The following is a 15,079-nucleotide window of genomic DNA, read 5'->3' as shown; positions in this document are numbered from 1 at the left end:
TTACACTCATACCCGTATACAAGTTGAAAATGGCAGATTTGGGCACTAATAAGCACCTAAATTGGAACACAGTGGATGTACAGTAAGTAACATGCTATTAATGATGTCAGACCTCAGGCTCTGCGCTTCACAGCACTTTATGGGTTTTGCCCGACAGCCGTTCTGAACCTGCTCCCATCCCTCACGCTAACTGGGTCATTTTTTCATTGTTTTTGTTGTCTGATTGAGGGAAATGCTGTAACTGAAAAGTACTCAATGTATTTTGATTGATTCTAATAAATAGCACTTTGATGTTATACAAGCAACCAAATGTGTCCAAATGTGCAGTTTGTCATGACTTGACTTTAACATTAAATCTTAATTAACTAACTACTTACCCGATTCAATTAATCATGTAACAATTAACTCATTAGGATCTGGGGCACCACGAGAGCATTCTTTAAAGAGTTACCATCTCGAGTTAAACTCTAAAAGGTCTTTACCTATCACATTTATAAACAGTCAACTTATCAATCATAACCTCGTATCATATCATCATTCTGAAGTCGTAACCTCCTTGCATCTGCAAAAACCCGAGCCTTACATACGATTCAGTACTACACAAACTGGTTTAATTATTTATTTACTAACTAATTAAATGGGAACACAGGATAAACATACACATTCTGCACTGGTTATTGACTGGAGACATAATACGCTTAAAACAGGTCCCTAGTGGAATGACAACAACATGGCTGCTTGCTAAAGAAGAGATGGAGAGAGAGAGAGAGAGAGAGAGGGACAGAGACACTTAACAGTGTCACATTCAGAAACTATTTTCACCTACAGTAACCATATACTTTGCACACAAACAGCCACACTTTGAGAAAGAAATCATGAATGTATTTACGTGAAATGCCTGGGTTCGCTGGGGATCTCTCAGTGAATGGGGTAGCTTTGGAAAGGGGGTTGGGCTCTTTCGCGGCATGCTTGTAAGGCTCTGATTGACCACAATGGTTCCAACAACCCTTCTCCTGTTGTCCTTCTTCGTAGTTGACTTGTCGTGTAGTCCTGAACAGAACTACAGAGTTGATTTTCCTTCCATTCACTCTTGAAGATTCTTCTTTGAAGATAGGGTTAGCCAGCCGTATTGACGGTTCCCCAATGGGGTGATGAGAGTAACGTAATACGATTGTTTGAGCAGAGTAACAGGATGGTCCTACTTAAATTTGCTTTCGAAGAGGGAGGTGAGTTTATCGTCTCTACCTCATGTTGAGATTCAAAGTTCAAACCATTTTAAACGCACAGCTGCCACTTCTCGCTTTTTTCTGGTTCCATGTGTTAACTTCTTAACCCATATTTTCTACCTTTTGCTTGAAAGGGGTGGTTCCAGCAGGCTGGCACGCTCCCCGACCTCACTCCGGGGCGGTGATTACTCACTGCGCAAAGTTATGGAAAACAATTATCGCTTATAACTTCTCAAATCACATCCCTCTCTTAACAAAAACACTTTCATAATTTTTCATATTACATGCACAACGCGTAGAATGAAAACTTCATATATGTTGTGGGTATACTTCCCAAGTTACAGTATTTTCCTTTATAACATTTTGAATGACATCACAAAATAACAAACAAAATGACATTAGTGTCGTATAGAAAGCCTCTCCACAAAATATTGTTCCAGTATTCGCTTTTGAACGTGTTAGAGTTTCAGCGGGGAAAAGTCTGTTGAGACAAAGCACATTCCTTTGGTGAATCTTGAGAGCGCATGCCTGGATCTTCTCCCTTGATTTACAACATGTCATGAGTTGTTAATCCCCACTAGTTATTTCCTTCCCCCTCTACGGGATTGAGGTGGTCTGATTGAAGTTATTCATCGCAAACCTGATCTGACCTATTTGGAATCTCATGGACAGTCATGAAAACTTCACATTTCCATATCATAAAACCCATGTCATATACAGTGTCGACATTTATGATCACTGTTTGATGAACAGTTACAAGATGACATGGCGTCATACCCCGGGTTGTCCTGAACAGAATGAGCCTGGTTGTCTACTGTGAAGAAAACAACCACCTGAATGTACACCACTCTCTGAATTGCCCTGTGAAGGCCTAACACTGTAATATCGTATTTTACAACTTAGCTAGTCAAGATGGCAATAGAACAAGTATTCAAATGATTCCCACTTGACCTAGATTGCGATTTATAATGGGCTGTTTTTGGTTTGCGTAAACATCAACAGTAATTGTGTGATGGCAGGGCTGCAGGGTTGTTCCAAACAAAACAACTACAAATGTGTTTGCTGTAGTTCCTCAACGGCACAGCTAGGAGAGTTCAAAAAATAAATTTCTAGTTGAATACTCTTCTTTAAGTCATAAAAGTGCATTGAAATGACTTAGGAACTGTGCACACTTTGGAGAGGTGTGTGGCCACTTGGAGACACCAGTTAGTCCTGTCACTCAAACTCTTGTCATTTTTTGATTTATGTTGCAACTACCCCACATTTTCCAGGAATATTCTCATCATGTTACTGAATGTATCCAGAGGATTTGTTTGATTTCAGAATCAACAAATGCAGTGAAAAGTACAGTTAATGTAAAAATGCACATAAAAGCAACAGTGTAATGTTTGGATTCAGTCTTGTCAGGTGAACTGTTGTCTGAATTGTATGCTTTTTAATATTTCTTCTGAAAGAAACATTTCAATTTAGCCCAATCCATATAGGGCAATTCCCACAAGTGCAAAGGGTTAAATAGATTTTTAAAGTATATGTGAAACTTAAAAGAAAGTCTACTTTGCCTGTATTCTCAAAATTAACACATTTTGAGTGTTGGTCAAAAATTAGTCATTTTCACAAGGAAATTAGAGTGACAACCTGTAACGCAAAGTCACAAGTCACTGAAAATGGGTAAAACACATCATAATGTCAAGCTAATTGATACAAAAAGCTCTCCATGTGTTGTGGACACACCAGATAAGGGTGAGGTTATGCTCTTTATCTCAAGGGGGTACCACGCCTCAGATTCACCAGGCCCAACAACAAAAGAGAAGAGAAATTGAGATCTTTTGTTCGCTCCTGTGCACTCTAATTTATTCATCCCCAAGCACTTCTTGCTCTGAGGCACAGCCAAGGCAAACCCAGGGGGAAGATGATTGACACTTCCTAACCCATGTGGATACCCCAGACCACGTCATTAGCATGCTATTTACATGATCATACGGGGGAGCAAGCTGCAGGAGATCGGAACAAGAGAGAGCAACAGAACAAAAACAGAAATGTGAATGTTTTATGTGGTATGTTTTTTTTGGTCTCAAATGTAGCCTAAGCACCCAGAGTGGGAGCAGCACTCGCCTCCCACCCAGTTTCACCCCCAATATTACAACGCAGCCCGCAGAACCATGGAACTGACATTTCAGCTGAACCATATTTTGTCTGGATTTAACACCTGCAGGCATCAGGGCCGGGACGTGACCAAGAACCCGATGGTCACGCTGACAGAGTTCCAGAGTTCCCCTGTGGAGATGGGAGAACCTTCCAGAAGGACAACCATCTCTGCAGCACTCCACCAATCAGGCCTTTATGGTAGAGTGTCCAGATGGAAGACACTCCTCAGTAAAAGGCACATGACAGCCCGCTTAGAGTTTGCCAAAAGTCACCTAAAGGACACTCAGACCATGAGAAACAAGAATTGGCCTGATTGCCAAGCGTCACATCTGGAGGAAACCTGACACTATCCCTAGGGTGAAGCGTGGTTGTGGCAGTATCATGCTGTGGGGATGTTTTTCAGCGGCAGGGACTGGGAGACTAGTCAGGATCGAGGGAAAGATAAATGGAGCAAAGTACAGAGATCCTTGATGAAAACCTGCTCCAGAGAAGCTCAGGACATTTGACTGGGGCGAAGGTTCAGCTTCCAACAGGACAACAACCCTAAGCACACAGACACGGCAATGCAGGAGTGGCTTCGGGACAAGTCTCTGAATGTCCTTGAGTGGCCCAGCCAGAGCCCGGACTTGAACCCGATCAAACGTCTCTGGAGAGACCTGAAAATAGCTGTGCAGCGACGCTCCCCATCCAACCTGACAGAGCTTGAGGGGATCTGCAGAGAAGAATGGGAGAAACTCCGCAAATACAGGTGTGCCAAGCTTGTAGCGTCATAACCAAGAAGACTTGAGGCTGTAATCGCTGCCAAAGGTGCTTCAACAAAGTACTGAGTAAAGGGGGTATTGCGTGTAGATTGATGAGGGGATTCTTTTTTTAATCCAGGTTGTAACGTAACAAAATATGGAAAAAGTGAAGGGGTCTGAATACTTTCCGAATGCACTGTAGATGTCCTAGCCTACCTCTTTCAGGTAATAAATTCAATGCAGTATTAGTCTTTTCTTCAGCTAATTAATGATGGGTTACTAAGCCTCTAACTTATAGCCTCGGTCTCTTGCGCAATACGCACGCACCTGTGCTCCGCTGGCCTCTCCTTAAAAAACACTCCTTACACCTTGGAGTCCCATGCAGGAAAAGCTACACTAGAATAGCTTGCTGGACATGGTTCATTTTAGCATTTCTTATACTAATAGACTATTCGAAGAGGGAACGCAAGCTCTTGTTTGCTGAATGTTAAATACAGCAGCCAATAGAACTCACTTGTAGTTTGAAAGAAGAGCGAACACAGCATGGCGGTAGGCTATAGCAGTTATGTATTCAGACCCATAACCATTCAATCTTCGTGAAGAGAAGTGAGAGCCTTCTGCATCTAATTCTAGTCCTGTATTATTCAGGGCGGTTATTAGAATGACAGAGATAAGGACAACAAAACATATTTCATTTAACTGTTGAAAGCGAGGAAGGAATGAAGCAACAATAGAGAGAGAAAGAGGAGGTAAGCTAATAACATTAGGGGAAATATTATGAAAGGTGTATATATATGCATCAGCCAACTAATTCCACAAATAGCCCTTATGGTATTTCAAAAGTAAAATCTAATTCGCTAGCCGATACTTGTAACTTCGTAGGCAGCATGTGCTCCACCAGAATCGCATGTTCTCTTCATCATGGTTTGAACGATGCATAATTCCAGTCCATATATTACAATACAGTACAGTAATACAGTTCACATTAAAAAAAGATTAGCCTGCTGGAGCTAGTTTCATGTATTTACCCAAGAGGACATATAGCTATTTACATCTATGAGCTTCTATGTTTATCTGTCGTGCGTAACCTATATCATATATGTTTTTGGATAACGGCACAATCATTTGGACTTTTTAGAGCTTGGGCTCACTAAATGTCTTTAATGTAGGACTCATAAAATGTATTTAATGTAGGGCTCATAAAATGCCTTTAATGTAGGGCTCACTAAATGCCTTTAATGTAGGGCTCACTAAATGCCTTTAATGTAGGCTCAGGTAGCATCAGGCTTGAATTTTCGATCAAATCTCTAATCTAATTCAGATATAGGCCCATTTATATGCTTTATAATACTTTTGAATGACACTTCTGGTTTTGGCCGGAAATGCCGGGTTATGAGGGAGAAAGTCGATTTATTCTCTGGATGGAACATTTGTAAAATACCGGAAAAATACTCAACACTAATCTCACCTAAATAAACAGCAGATTATGGAGGAGTCAATGTATTGAGGAAGGGCTGCCGTCTGATCCCTAAGCCCAGCACAGATGGACCCCAGTCAGTCTTGACTCCCAGCTAGACTGAGACGCAGAAGGTTTATGGTTCCGTGGCTTAGAAGATTTCACAGTGGACCCCAGAAAAGTTTACAGTGGTGGCGACGGGTAGTGGGCTCCAATCAAACACAGCTGTCTGACGATCATGATAACATTTATCTGTCTTTCAGCAACATTAATTATGGGAGCTGTGGTGATTATTCACTGTCAGGTTACATGACAAGAGACAATATCCTTAGCGTATTGCAAAAAACAATACTAGCAAAGGATAATGGGAATGTAATCTTTTCAAGATGAACTGTTTTAAAGCCGTCCATAAAAGGGAGGAGTTTTACAGCAATTTTACTGGCTTGAGGAGATGAAAGTTTAGACAAGTTGTATCAGGTCTTTCTGAGTACTGGCCAAGTATTGTCAGATAGCCTAATTGGACCATTGTTCCTTTCGCCAGACAACAATGTATTTTATCGCACTGTCCTTTTCACAGTTCCTATTGTGTCCTATTTGAGAATGGCCGCTCATTGGTGTGTAGTGTGGGCTAAGCTAGCTTCACATTCTCAGCCAGTGGGTGTGTGCATCCAACAGGTACCCCAGCCTAAGACAGGCCATCTATTCCTGCTAGGGTACAGTGTGTTGTGACCTATTTCTATTCTTTCCCCTGAGACTGCATTCTCAGCTCTAAGCCTCTGGTTGATAGCCAAACAATGGAAGCCAGAACTGCCTTAATGAGGAGAGAGAGGAGGCTCAGCTAATTATGGCACCCCCCCTCCATCTTCTCTGTATCCCCCTCCCATCTCCCTCCCTCCCTCCATCTCAACACAGTACAGTATGGGGGTAGAACTCAGCCCAGTAGCTAGCTGTCAGACGGTCGTGGGAGAAATGAAGCTGGTTTTTCCTGGACACTGTCCAACGGGAACATGGAAATTGCCCAAATCGCACCGTGGCAAGTGAGGGGGAAGAGAGAGAGAGAGTGATGGGTGGTCAGAGCGAGAGAGTGAGCGAGAGTGTGAGAAAGTCTTAGGAATGAGAGGGAGAAGGAGAGGACAACATAATAAGTGAAAGAGAACAAAAGGGAAAGTGTTAGCATGAACATGAAGGAGAGTGTGCGAGAGAAATTAAAACGCAAATATAGATGTGTATATAAGAGAAAGCAAGACATAGCTAGTGAGAAATGTTGTGAAAGTGAGAGAGAGGAGAGAGGAGAGAGGAGAGAGAGAGAGAGAGAGAGAGAGAGAGAGAGAGAGAGAGAGAGAGAGAGAGAGAGTGTAGGGTGGGCTTCTAAGTCTCTGAGCTGAGCTCACTAAAGAGTAGAGGTGTTGTGAGTGTCTTGGCTATTCTCTGCTGGAGCGGAACCAGGGCGCAGCAGCAAAGTGGGCCCTTGCTGGACGCTTCAATCACAGGCAGCCAGAGCCTCGGGCAAACTTGGCCAATTAGCCGCACACTGCCGTTGACCCCCAGCTTCATTAAGGCACCCTGGCTCAGCGCAGGGCGGCCAGGAGGGAGAGCTCACTGTCAACACACATAGGCCATACCAGACCCTCACACAGGGGCAAAACACACACACACACACAAGCCTCACCCTGTCTCTCCCATCCCCAGTGGGGTTAGACTCCCAGCAGGGGAAGGGGCAGAGTCTCTCTCTATCTCGAGGCTGACGAAGTGGAGGTGGCTCCTCTCCCAAGTGTCATACAGAGGGAGGCGGCTGATCATCAACAACTTGGCGGTATATTCCTTATGGCATAAATTGGCCGCTCTCTGCTGGAGTCATGTGGGAGGGGCCACCACCGTTGAGAAGGGTGCTTGAGCAACCACAGGGGGAGGGGCCACCCCCGTTTCCACCCCTACAAGTGACAGCAGAGACTTACATGCCGGTTCCCTCCAGCCAACATCAGCAACAACAACGAACAGACAAAGAGACAGCTCTCTCTGACCCCCCCCCCCCCCCCCCTCGCCCTCTGACAAGAGACAGAGGGAGTCAGGGGAGAGGGAGGTGAGGTTCAGAGCTTGCCGGGTCTGACTGGTTTGGGTCTCTCTGTGGAAGAGAGATTTCTAAATCCCTCCATCCCAGTCCGCACAGCAGAGGTCTGTGGTGTAGAGCAGACCAACACCGCAGACTATACAGCACACACCCGGTGTACAGCCGACACAATGTACTGTGTTACTTTGGTGGTCTGGGGAGAGTTGGGATGTCTGTGTGTGTGTGTGTGTGTGTGTGTGTGTGTGTGTGGGGGAGGGGGTTGTATGTGTTTGTAGTGAGTGTTGTGTAGTGTGCATCGACACGAGACCGACTTACGTCAGACTTGGTAGTAACATCAGTAGCATTCTCCCTCTCCCCGGTGGAGTAAGGTAGCGGTTTCTCTCCTCTCAGATTACACTTCGATCAGTCTAAAGTAGTGTTTGTGCGCCGCCCGCGATCGTAGCAATCACTGCTGTCAGAGCCCAGGCATGCTTGGATGGAGAAGAGATACCGCTTTTATTTAAAACAAGCCAAGGGTAAAAGATCAATGGTCCATTTGAGCCACGGATGGAGGGAAAGTTCACAAACATAGTGGAGATTATGAGAGGGTAAGGCGGCGGGGGATGCTGGGAGACGAGGCGGCAGGGGAGGGGACGAGGAGGGTGGGGCGGGGAGGCGAGAGCGGCCTCCATCTAGCTCATACGGGTGCTAGTGGCTTATTGATCTGTGAGACATAGAGCTCAGAGCCATTCATCACAGGCCACTCAGGCCCTTAGATAACTCCTCTGATAAGGCCCTGCCTGCCTCGGCCGAGCAGCTGCAACCCACTACATCCATTATTCCTCACTATACCCAGAGGCTGGGGCAGAGGCTGGGGATGCGGCTGGGGAATATTGGGCTGGGGGTATACGGATGGGGCTGGTGTTGGGGTTGGGGCTGAACAGCACTGCTCTTGTTTGCTCATGTTGGAGGGAAAAAACAGGGCTCCATTGTTTCCAGTCCTTCCCCAAACAGCATTAGCAAAGCTGTTTTATAGCAGATAGCACACAGCGAAGCGACAGCCAGTTCCTAAAACTGCTGAGTGTGTGTGTGTGTGTGTGTGTGTGTGTGTGTGTGTGTGTGTGGAGTAGGAGTCACAGACTGGGCAGGTGGGGATAAGCCATAATGAGCCAAACAGGGAGGGAGGGAGAAAAAGAGGCAGGGGGTCGGTGAGAGGGAGAAAGAGAGAGATGGAGGAAGATAGAGGGTGTGTGTGTGTGTCTGTGTGAGAGTGAGAGAGAAAGAGAAAGAGGGAGCCAGAGAGCAGGCCCCAAAAGAGCAATTACAGGAGAAGGTGTGGGCCTGGCCCCGAGGCCCAGTTTGAAACACCCCTACCACAGCCAGACAGACACATCCACAGCACTGGAGAATTCATCAAACTCAACCCCTTACAATAGAGGTCAAATGCCAGGAAGATAGAGAGGGAGATACACTCTCTCTAGGCTGAGTAAGGTAGAGAGAGAGAGAGAGAGAGAGAGAGAAGCAAGCAGAGAAAGCAAGTAGGGTGTGGGAGTATTTTCTGAAACTAAAAGCCTATACCTCTTCCAAAAACATGACCATGCATTGGCTCCCTCACTTTCCTTCAAAACATTGCCTAAATCCAAACTCATTCTCACAGCAATAGATTCCCGAAAAAACATAGATCGAACATCGCAGATGAGGTCAGAGCAAATTTGAAGTCAGTTGTGATCGCGTGGAGGCTGCGAAACAATCCAGAAGTCTTCCGTAAGACGCTGGACAGCTTCACTCTATGGTGCCTGTCACACAGGAGATTGAGATCGCTTCTGAAGGCAACCGTCTCCACCTCTCCTTCTATTCCCCCCCACCGTGAGTCACATCGCAGAGAGAGAGATGAGAGAGAAATGAGAGAGAGAGAAAGCGAGAGGGAGGGAGAGAAATTAGAAAGAGCGATGAGAGAGATGTGCAAACAGATAAAGGGGGAAATTAAATTAAGAGAAAAGTTCCCACACCGGTATGCACCATTGATTTCCTATTCTCTTGGAAACATTTAATGAGCTTAAATAGGAGCCTTGTTTGACAGAGATAGAGAGAGAGAGAGAGGAGCCTCCCAGTGAGAGGGAATCGTTCAGTGGCCGTGACGGCTAGGAGAGGAGGAAGAGCAGGAAGAGAGGAGAAGAAGAGAACGTGTACGAAGGTGTCTGTATGACTGCTAGGAGAGGGGAAGATGAGGTAGAGGAGGAGGTAGAGGACGTGTACGAAGGTGTCTGTATGACTGCTAGGAGAGGGGAAGATGAGGTAGAGGAGGAGGTAGAGGACGTGTACGAAGGTGTCTGTATGACTGCTAGGAGAGGGGAAGATGAGGTAGAGGAGGAGGTAGAGGACGTGTACGAAGGTGTCTGTATGACTGCTAGGAGAGGGGAAGATGAGGTAGAGGAGGAGGTAGAGAACGTGTACGAAGGTGTCTGTATGACTGCTAGGAGAGGGGAAGATGAGGTAGAGGAGGAGGTAGAGGACGTGTACGAAGGTGTCTGTATGACTGCTAGGAGAGGGGAAGATGAGGTAGAGGAGGAGGTAGAGGACGTGTACGAAGGTGTCTGTATGACGGCTAGGAGAGGGGAAGATGAGGTAGAGGAGGAGGTAGAGGACGTGTACGAAGGTGTCTGTATGACGGCTAGGAGAGGGGAAGATGAGGTAGAGGAGGAGGTAGAGAACGTGTACGAAGGTGTCTGTATGACTGCTAGGAGAGGGGAAGATGAGGTAGAGGAGGAGGTAGAGGACGTGTACGAAGGTGTCTGTATGACTGCTAGGAGAGGGGAAGATGAGGTAGAGGAGGAGGTAGAGAACGTGTACGAAGGTGTCTGTATGACGGCTAGGAGAGGGGAAGATGAGGTAGAGAAGGAGGTAGAGGACGTGTACGAAGGTGTCTGTATGACTGCTAGGAGAGGGGAAGATGAGGTAGAGGAGGAGGTAGAGAACGTGTACGAAGGTGTCTGTATGACTGCTAGGAGAGGGGAAGATGAGGTAGAGGAGGAGGTAGAGGACGTGTACGAAGGTGTCTGTATGACTGCTAGGAGAGGGGAAGATGAGGTAGAGGAGGTAGAGAACGTGTACGAAGGTGTCTGTATGACGGCTAGGAGAGGGGAAGATGAGGTAGAGGAGGAGGTAGAGGACGTGTACGAAGGTGTCTGTATGACTGCTAGGAGAGGGGAAGATGAGGTAGAGGAGGAGGTAGAGAACGTGTACGAAGGTGTCTGTATGACTGCTAGGAGAGGGGAAGATGAGGTAGAGGAGGAGGTAGAGGACGTGTACGAAGGTGTCTGTATGACTGCTAGGAGAGGGGAAGATGAGGTAGAGGAGGAGGTAGAGAACGTGTACGAAGGTGTCTGTATGACTGCTAGGAGAGGGGAAGATGAGGTAGAGGAGGAGGTAGAGGACGTGTACGAAGGTGTCTGTATGACTGCTAGGAGAGGGGAAGATGAGGTAGAGGAGGAGGTAGAGAACGTGTACGAAGGTGTCTGTATGACGGCTAGGAGAGGGGAAGATGAGGTAGAGGAGGAGGTAGAGGACGTGTACGAAGGTGTCTGTATGACTGCTAGGAGAGGGGAAGATGAGGTAGAGGAGGAGGTAGAGAACGTGTACGAAGGTGTCTGTATGACTGCTAGGAGAGGGGAAGATGAGGTAGAGGAGGAGGTAGAGGACGTGTACGAAGGTGTCTGTATGACTGCTAGGAGAGGGGAAGATGAGGTAGAGGAGGAGGTAGAGGACGTGCGACGGTTTCAGATGAGTAGATGTGTGAGTTGAGACAGATGCTGGGGAAATGGTCCATGGTGAGAGCATTACTAGGCTTGCCTGTTGACAACCAGACATGGAGAAAGGGGGAGGGTGTGATAGGCTGTAAGAAGTTTGTTGATAAAAAAAATATATCTTTATAAATATATATCATTTAAGTTTCATTCATTGGTGTTCAGGTGACCGTAGCTGAGGTGGTCAGAATCAGGGCATGTCAACAAAGCCTCTCACACAAGGAGCTTGTTCTAAATACAGATGCCATGACAACCCAGTGATTGACAGGCATTGGCCCTCAATTGCATCATCCACTGTTCACTTCCTATGGGGAACTAGACATTCACCGGAGCCCTCAACAGAGCCCTAGTGCATGGCGCCCATCATGTTTCCAACCTCCCCACTCACTTTCTCTCCCTCCCTGTGGTGGGTTGTTATACTCCCTCCACACCACTTCACACAGGCCACGGTCCAGAAGAGAGGAACTCCTCTGCTCTACAATGTGCCACTGATGAGGTCCCTACTGGGAACCCAGGCCCAGGCAGATCCTTTATGAAGTCGTCTGGAGGGGGGAATGTATTCAGGGTCGCACCAGTCTTTGAGGTGGTGATAATAGAGTGAGTCGTCAGACAGGGCTGCACACGGCCACCACAGGGGTTCCGTCTCTGAGTGCAGGGGAAGTGGAGTGGATAGACGGAGAGAAGAGGCCTACGAGCTGGCTGGCTCAATGTTGAAAAGTTGTAGTGTTCTCGGTACAGGCCAGACCACAAGGTATAGCAAGGATGACTGACAAAAGGACTGTGTGATTGGACGTGTGTGCGCGCTACTAGTCAGAGTGTATGTGTGTGTGTGTTTGTGTGTGTGTGTGTGTGTGTGTGTGTGTGTTTGTGTGTGTGTGTGTGTGTGCCTGCCTGCCTGGCTGCCTGCCTGCCTACGCTACTGCTTAGAGTGAGTGTGTTTATGCATGTAAGTACGCATGAGACAGCAGTAACATTACTGTATTACGTTGTCTGTTTATCAGCTTAGTTCCGTTTTTTCAGCCTAACTCCACGATTTTCAGACACTGCACTTGATGAATTTATGAAATTGCTCCTTCCAATTATTGGTAAACATGCACCTGTTAAGAAACTGACTGTGAGAACTGTTGAGGCTCCATGGTTTGATGAGGAATTGAAAAACTGTATGGTTGAAAGAGATGGGGCAAAAGGAGTGGCTAATAAGTCTGTCTGCACGTCGGACTGGCTGACTTGCTGCAAATTCAGAAATGATGTGACTAAACTCAACAAAAAGAACAAGAAACTGTATTATGAATGCCAAGATCAATGATATAAAGAATGGTGATTTTATGGGGGAGTACTTTAAATGAAATTATGGGCAGAAAGACTAATTCAACTCCACCTTTTATAGAATCAGATGGCTTATTCATCACAAAATTACTTGATGTTGCCAATCATTTCAATGATTACTTCATCGGCAAAGTGCGCAAACGTAGGCAGTAAATGCCAACAACGAACAGTGAGCCATCGTACTCATGTATAAAAAAACAAATAATGAAAGAAAAGCATTGCAAGTTTGAATTTTATAAAGTTTTGTTAGTGTGGGAGAGGTGGACAAATGATTGTTATCGATCATTAATGACAAACCTGGCAGTGACAACTTAGATCGAAAGCTAATGAGGATGGTAGCAGACTCTATATCCACTCCTATCTGTCATATCTTTAATCTGAGCCTAGAGGAAAGTCTTTGTCCTCAGGCCTGGAGGGAAGCCAAAGTCATTCCGCTACCAAACAGTGGTAAAGCAGCCTTTACTGCTTCTAACAGCAGACCTATCAGCTTGCTGCCAGCTGTTAGAAAACTGTTGGAAAAAATAGTGTTTGACCAACTACAATGCTACTTCTCTGTAAACAAATTAACAACAGACTTTCAGCATGCTTATAGAGAAGGCCACTCAACATGTACTGCACTGACACAAATGACTGATGATTGGTTGAAAGAAATTGATAATATGAGGACTGTGGGAGCTGTACTGCTAGATTTCAGTGCAGCCTTTGATATTACTGACCATAACCTGTTGTTGAGAAAACGTACATGTTATGGCTTTTCAACCTCTGCCATATTGTGGATTCAGAGCTATCTAATATAACTCAGATGGTTTTCTTTAATGGAATCTCCTCTAATGTAAAACATGTCAAATGTGGTGCACCGCAGGGCAGCTCTCTATTCCTTTCTAAGTTTACCAATGACCTGCCTCTGGCATTAAACAAAGCCTGTATCCATGTATGCTGATGATTCAACCATATACACGCATCAGCAACCACAGCTAATGAAGTCACTTAAACCCTTAACCAAGAGTTGTAGTCTGTTTGGTTTTGCAGTGGGTGTCCACTAATAAACTGGTCCTGAACATCTCCAAAACGAAGATCATTCTATTTGGTACGAATCATTCCCTAAGTTCTAGACCTCAGCTGAATCTGGTAATGAATGGTGTGTCTGTTGAACAAGTTGAGGAGACTAAATGACTTGCCCTTACCTTAGATTGTAAACTGTCATGGTCAAAACATATAGATTCAATGGTTGTAAAGATGGAGAGAGGTCTATCCATAATAGATGCTCTGCTTTTTTGACACCACACTCCACAAAGCAAGTCCTGCAGGGTCTAGCTTTATCTTATTTTGATTATTATCCAGTCATATGGTCAAGTGCTGCAAGAAAGCCCTAGTTAATCTGCAGCTGGTCCAGAACAGAATTGCACGTCTTGTTCTTCATTGTAATCAGAGGGCTAATATTAATACTATGCATGCCAGTCTCTCTTGGCTAATAGTTGAGGAAAGACATTAATAAGAAACATGAATGTGTTGGAAATTCCATATTGTTTGCATAGTCAACTTACACACATCACTGACACCAGACATGCCACCAGGGGTCTTTTCATAGTCCCCAAGTCCAGAACAAATTCAAGGAAACGTACAGTATTATACAGAGCCATGAGTGCATGGAACTCCCTTCCATCTTATATAGCGCACGTGAACAGAACCTGTTTCAAAAAACAAATAAAGCAACACCTCACGGCACAACGCCTCTCCCCATGTGACCTACTTGTTGTGTGTATGTACTGACGTGTATGTGTAACTGATAGATACACACACACACACTACATGTCAGTCTTTTGTCTGTAATGTATTTTTGGTTATGTGTCAGACACCAGTAAGACTATCTGTGTCCATCGGCGTCGGCTAATGGGGATCCTAATAAATCAAATCTTTCCTCTCTGAATACCTTACCAGAGACAGATGTCATCATAATAAGAATTTGGTGGGTGCTTATCTTTATTTATTTGCACACTTGTGTATTAATACACACTGGGAATTGGAAATGTGTTTTTTGCATGTCCCAAGAATGGGGTCAACAACGACCCTGGAGCAATTAGGGTTAAGTGCTTTGCTCAAGGGCACATTGACAGATTTATTCACCTTGTTGGCTCGGAGATTCAAACTAGCGCTCTGTCGGTTACTGGCCCAACACTAACTGCTAGGCTACCTGCCGCCCATATGTAGGCTGTAGGATGGCGTGCAGCAGTGTGGGTGGAGGTTTTGCAGTGCCTGCATAGGTTTGGCCAGGCGGTCATCTGTGAGTCGCTGAATGTTCTCTCAGAGATGACCTATAATCCTCTGGGCCCAGCTTT

At 45.5% G+C, this 15,079-nt stretch overlaps 1 protein-coding gene across 1 annotated transcript in view; it reads right to left on the bottom strand.

Moving 5' to 3' along the window:
• plxnb2b (plexin b2b) overlaps positions 1-12,553 on the bottom strand; it is a 127,407-nt gene extending 114,854 nt beyond the window's left edge. The window contains exons 1-2 of the mRNA XM_039016860.1: positions 12,531-12,553; positions 9,805-11,338 (exon numbers count right to left, since the gene is read on the bottom strand). Coding sequence (XP_038872788.1) covers positions 9,805-11,338; positions 12,531-12,553 — 1,557 coding nt within the window. The remainder of the gene's footprint in view (positions 1-9,804; positions 11,339-12,530) is intronic.
• Between the last annotated feature and the right edge of the window lie 2,526 nt (positions 12,554-15,079).

Source organism: Salvelinus namaycush, chromosome 21 (assembly GCF_016432855.1).
Source record: "Salvelinus namaycush isolate Seneca chromosome 21, SaNama_1.0, whole genome shotgun sequence".
Taxonomy (NCBI): Eukaryota; Metazoa; Chordata; class Actinopteri; order Salmoniformes; family Salmonidae; genus Salvelinus; species Salvelinus namaycush.
This window is presented reverse-complemented; position numbering and strand designations above follow the sequence as displayed.